The sequence below is a fragment of the Perkinsus marinus genome (assembly GCF_000006405.1).
Source record: "Perkinsus marinus ATCC 50983 genomic scaffold scf_1104296971228, whole genome shotgun sequence".
NCBI lineage: Eukaryota > Perkinsozoa > Perkinsida > Perkinsidae > Perkinsus > Perkinsus marinus.
The window spans coordinates 41,307-45,503 of NW_003202153.1; the positions used below are offsets into that span (position 1 = coordinate 41,307).

Below are 4,197 nucleotides of genomic sequence, written 5' to 3' on the forward strand. Positions count from 1 at the left end.
CTCGGTGCGCGTATACGTTACACTATGACTACTTGTTATTTGAGATGGGTTGTGGAACGGCATGATTTCCGCACTTCATTGCCGATTGCCGCGTTGATTGGCTCGACGCCATCCTCAGGATAATCGTTGTGATGCCATTGGGAGATGGTCTCACTTGACTCGCAGCATCAGTTAGCACCGTTGAGACTCCATGGTGGATTTGTTATGGGTAGAGCGTCTTTGCAACATGCCTAGCTCCGTACTGCGAGCAGCATCCATGCGCTACGACGTGGCAAAGGCGCTGAGAAGAGGAAAAAGGCGGCGTAAGCCTGATGAGGACACCGAAAAAGTCGCCACATCTAACTCTAATGGATCACGGGTAGCTAGGGATCGAGCGCAGCGTTATGGTTTAATCATCGCGTCGCTGAGCTGAAGGACGTGATTGTTGGCGGGTGTCCCCTCTGTGTCGATCCGTTTCTACAGAGATAATTCCACTTCATCAGAGACATGCCGCTGGCCATGTGCAGGACTCGAGAGTATCCGAGACCGATCGAATTACTGTTGGTGTGGTGAACAGCAGCCACATCTCATCGTCCTCTTGTGACCCAAACCAGTCTGAACAGCAATCAGGAGAGCAAGGCTCTACGTCAGCTTTACCGGTCCAGGGTAGTGATAAACGGTGGGCATGGGAGAACATGTGAAGCGGTGCATTTTCGTATAGGTAACTTGCTGCGAGAGAAACTATTTTTGGAAGAGGTGAAGGGCGAGCTCCCTAAGGACATGTCGTATGCAGTGGAACAAGGGTAGAAGAAAATAGATGATTTGCGAGCATGATTCGGATCAGGGCCGACTTGGTGAATCTTGTAGGTACCTTCCGTGGACGAACATTGTGACAGTAGTGCAGAACGCCTTACCGGACAAGCCAGGCTGCATCGGCAAGTGTTTCAAGCTCACATTACAGGTGGGACTAGGCCGACAGGAAGTTGAGCGAGAAAGCGCGATTGGTCGGGTACCTTCAGTTGGTTTGTTCTTGTTGTCGGATGTCAGGACTGTATAAGCGAGTTCCTGATGTTTGTTACTCATCTAGCGGCACAGCGATGCACACGAGAAGGCAGGAGAGTGATGCTAGCGGAGGACATCTTGTGGTGAGCATCTAAGTGGAGTGCCGTTTCGTCGTGCAATCCTTACCATGGCGAGGATAGCTGCCCATGAATTTTTTCCTTGAGTTCCTCGTAGTACCATTCCTGGTGACCGGACTGCTTTCTTGTCGTTGGGTCGTTTTGGAGGAGCTTATGTTATGTCTTTAGGGCGCTGGATCAGGCTGGCCTGTGTCAGTATGGTTCGGTACTTCGTGTGTTCTTGGGTAAACTTCGTGGTCACTTGTCGAAGTCGAGAAGAGATATGGTGGTCAAGAATGGCTGTTTGAAGTCCCCGGCCGACTTTCCACCAGTTGAGGAAGAGAATGGCAGCTCATTGATGTTCCCCGTGGTAGTATGATGATCGAATGACATATCGACGTGGTAGATCCGGTTGGTCTCTTGGACTCTGCTAGTCTATTGCGAGATCAATTGACCAAGCGATAGCGCTCCGAAGTGGGTTCGTTTAATTTTATATTCCCCGCTGAGCTGATGAAATATGCGGAGCGCTCTGACGAGGTCAGCTATCAACGGCGAAGAAGGAGCACTACAAGCGCTTGTGTATTCACTTGTTGAGACGACTTTTCCGAATCTGATTTGGGGATTTCTGCTATGCTGTTTTCAGATGCCAATGTCCCCTACGGAGATGGTGGTTTCGAAGAGCATCTTGGCCGGGGATCTACCTTTGGATAGAAATGATCATCGTGACCAGGAAGATGCGCAATCCACAGTGGCCGTCGAGGCGATCGTTGTGCGAGAGGACTGGGGAGATGAAGAGAGTGCTAGTGATATTTCATTCATCGACATTATTGAGGGAGAGGTTATATAATTGTTTGATAGCATCTTGCATGTAATATTATCACTGATACCTCGATGAGTTGTTTGGTTGAGGATGGGCCGTATTCGTTGTTCCCTCTTATCCATCAAAATGTGGCTAAGTTGCTGGCGATGGAAAATTCCAGGAAATTAGTAGAAACTCAACCTCTTCATCATGTCCGCTCAGCCTCTCCCTGTCGCGAGAGTGGTTCCTATCGGTCCTTCATGCGATCCCTCACCCGTTCTTGAGTCGCTGGGGCTGTCGGAGATGCAAGCTACTCTCGAATTGGACACCAAGTACTATACCTGCAGCATTCACGTCGAGTGCAGCAGCGAAATTGAGGGCAAGCCTGCTGAAGCTGTTATTCTAGTGGTAGAGCGGCCCGGCTCCGTCTGTCTTCCAGAAGGTCGCTTTGACGAGTCCGCTGTTAAACTGATGGTCATGATGGGATCGATCACGACAGGCGTTGAAGAGTGGTGCTGGGATAGAGGTTTTGAAGTCGTTGATTTCGACGAGGAGCCAGAGCGGGTTCTCGAGGCTTTGAAGATGCATGACTGGTCTAACGCGGTGTTGAAAATTGAACAGGGAGACGACGGAGCGAAGCAGAATGATTCGGCTGAGAAGAAGGCTGACGAAGTGAGCATAGAAGAGTTGGACGGGTTGATGAGCCAAATCAAGGCAGCTCATGATTCGGCACTGCAGGCTGGCTCTGACGCGGAAAGGAGGCAGCGGGCTGAGCAGCTCACGATGCGGTTAATGCAACTCATGGGGTCGGACAGTGAGGATGACGATCCCTGATAGTTTCGGACTGCGGCCGAGTTGAGTTTTGCAGCGTGAATCGCGTTGATCTATGGTAGGTCGCCTGTGGGATCGTGAGGTTCCCTGATATCAGTTGTACATATTTCCTACATTTTTTTCCTACATATCTGTGGACCGCCGACTCTGCCAATGGTTGTTCGGTAGCGTTTTTTCTTTATAATGCAACACGGCCGGCGTAAGTTGTCACACGATGAGACCTCTTTGGAGCAGAAGTCGTTGGACAGGGAGAAAGCAGCTAAGGCGTTGAAGCTCATGCATGATGTATTGGAAGCTAGGAAAACCTGGTGAGCCTCCGAGGAAAAGGAGGAGCTCAGTGAACCTTCGTGATAGAAGTGTATAATTTCGAGGAATCAGTACTGTAGAGGGTAGGTCACTTGTAATTTCACATGGGAGGCTATTCGACTCGCGTGTGAGAGTGCGGAGCACCCGGGAGTATCAACGATAGTCGTCGAACCCCAGTGTTCGGTTCACTAGAGTTTTGTTTTCTTGTTAGTAAGGAGATGACTCCAGAAGTGAACGGGCTGACTATGAAGGCCTTGCAGATCAACCCGGAGGTTGCCACGATTTGGAATTTCCGGTAGTATCCTCAGGCTCAGTACAGTGAATTTACTCTCGCAAATTCGCGGGGGCTATCGATGGTGTCGTCAGGCGCGATTTGCTCTCTCGACTCCCCACATCCTTGCGAGTGCCTGCTTTGGAGAAGGAGTTGGAGTTACTCAACATGGCCACCAAACAGTAGGTGGCTCTTGTCCACTGTATCACGACGACTACGTTTACGCTACTGTACTTAGTTGCTTCTCGACGTTAGGACGGTTTCTAACTATAGGATATTGTCACGTCCAGTTGTGAACTTATGATATACCGTTGACGATCCGAATGAACGCTCCTAGAAATTAAGATTTGCTTTCACGCATTCTGGCTCTGTGCGTCATCACTGGGCGGTTCACATGATTGACGTTTGACACTACTTCGATTTAGTATCACCAAATCCTACTGTGTATGGCATCAGAGGAGATGGGTCGTAGATGAACTCCTTGATCTCCTGTCGACCAACAGTCCGGTGGATGAAGGTGGGTCCATTTGTCTGAAGTGGCCATGGAGTGGTATGGTCAAGAATTATCTCAACAGTATTGTCGCCCTCAGGCAGCAGTGAGCAGCAGACTCCAGAGAGGTTGATAGCGAGCGAGCTGAGTGTCATTGATAAACTATTGTCAGACGATGGCCGCAACTTCCATGTGTGGAACTACCGAGCGTAAGTCGGCGTTCGATGGGTCCGAAATAGCTCTAAGAAATCGGTCCACACTATCACTCGCTGTGATCCACACTGTATCATTTCCGTATATTATTGGACCTATCCCGCATCCAGTCTCGGAGTGCTATTTCTGACTTCCTCTACCAAGACAGAAAATCCACGGTTTTCATTCTATCAAGTCGTTGCTCGACATT

General features: G+C 49.7%; 3 protein-coding genes across 3 annotated transcripts in view; all 3 read left to right on the top strand.

Moving 5' to 3' along the window:
- The window catches only part of Pmar_PMAR020219 (ccaat-binding transcription factor subunit a, putative), a gene marked incomplete at both ends in the record, with an annotated part of 3,004 nt that extends 1,060 nt beyond the window's left edge, over positions 1–1,944 (top strand). Inside the window, 7 exons of the mRNA XM_002766999.1 lie at positions 213–358; positions 483–645; positions 701–782; positions 847–940; positions 1,027–1,124; positions 1,287–1,467; positions 1,741–1,944. Coding sequence (XP_002767045.1) covers positions 213–358; positions 483–645; positions 701–782; positions 847–940; positions 1,027–1,124; positions 1,287–1,467; positions 1,741–1,944 — 968 coding nt within the window. The remainder of the gene's footprint in view (positions 1–212; positions 359–482; positions 646–700; positions 783–846; positions 941–1,026; positions 1,125–1,286; positions 1,468–1,740) is intronic.
- A 145-nt stretch (positions 1,945–2,089) lies between these two features.
- On the top strand, positions 2,090–2,739 carry Pmar_PMAR020220 (hypothetical protein). Its single transcript, XM_002767000.1, has one exon. It carries the CDS (start codon positions 2,107–2,109, stop codon positions 2,728–2,730), a length of 624 nt encoding a protein of 207 aa, XP_002767046.1. The 5' UTR covers positions 2,090–2,106; the 3' UTR covers positions 2,731–2,739.
- Positions 2,740–2,910: 171 nt separating this feature from the next.
- Pmar_PMAR020221 (Geranylgeranyl transferase type-2 alpha subunit, putative) lies at positions 2,911–4,007 on the top strand (the record flags this gene model as incomplete). Its single annotated transcript, XM_002767001.1, has 5 exons — positions 2,911–3,035; positions 3,245–3,328; positions 3,400–3,486; positions 3,730–3,821; positions 3,895–4,007. 5 exons carry the CDS (start codon positions 2,911–2,913, stop codon positions 4,005–4,007), a joined length of 501 nt encoding a protein of 166 aa, XP_002767047.1.
- Positions 4,008–4,197: the final 190 nt, after the last annotated feature.

What these genes read in the sequence shown, in the direction of transcription:
- Pmar_PMAR020220 (XM_002767000.1), top strand. Translation starts at nt 2,107, where the DNA reads ATGTCCGCTCAGCCTCTCCCTGTCGCGAGAGTGGTTCCTATCGGTCCT.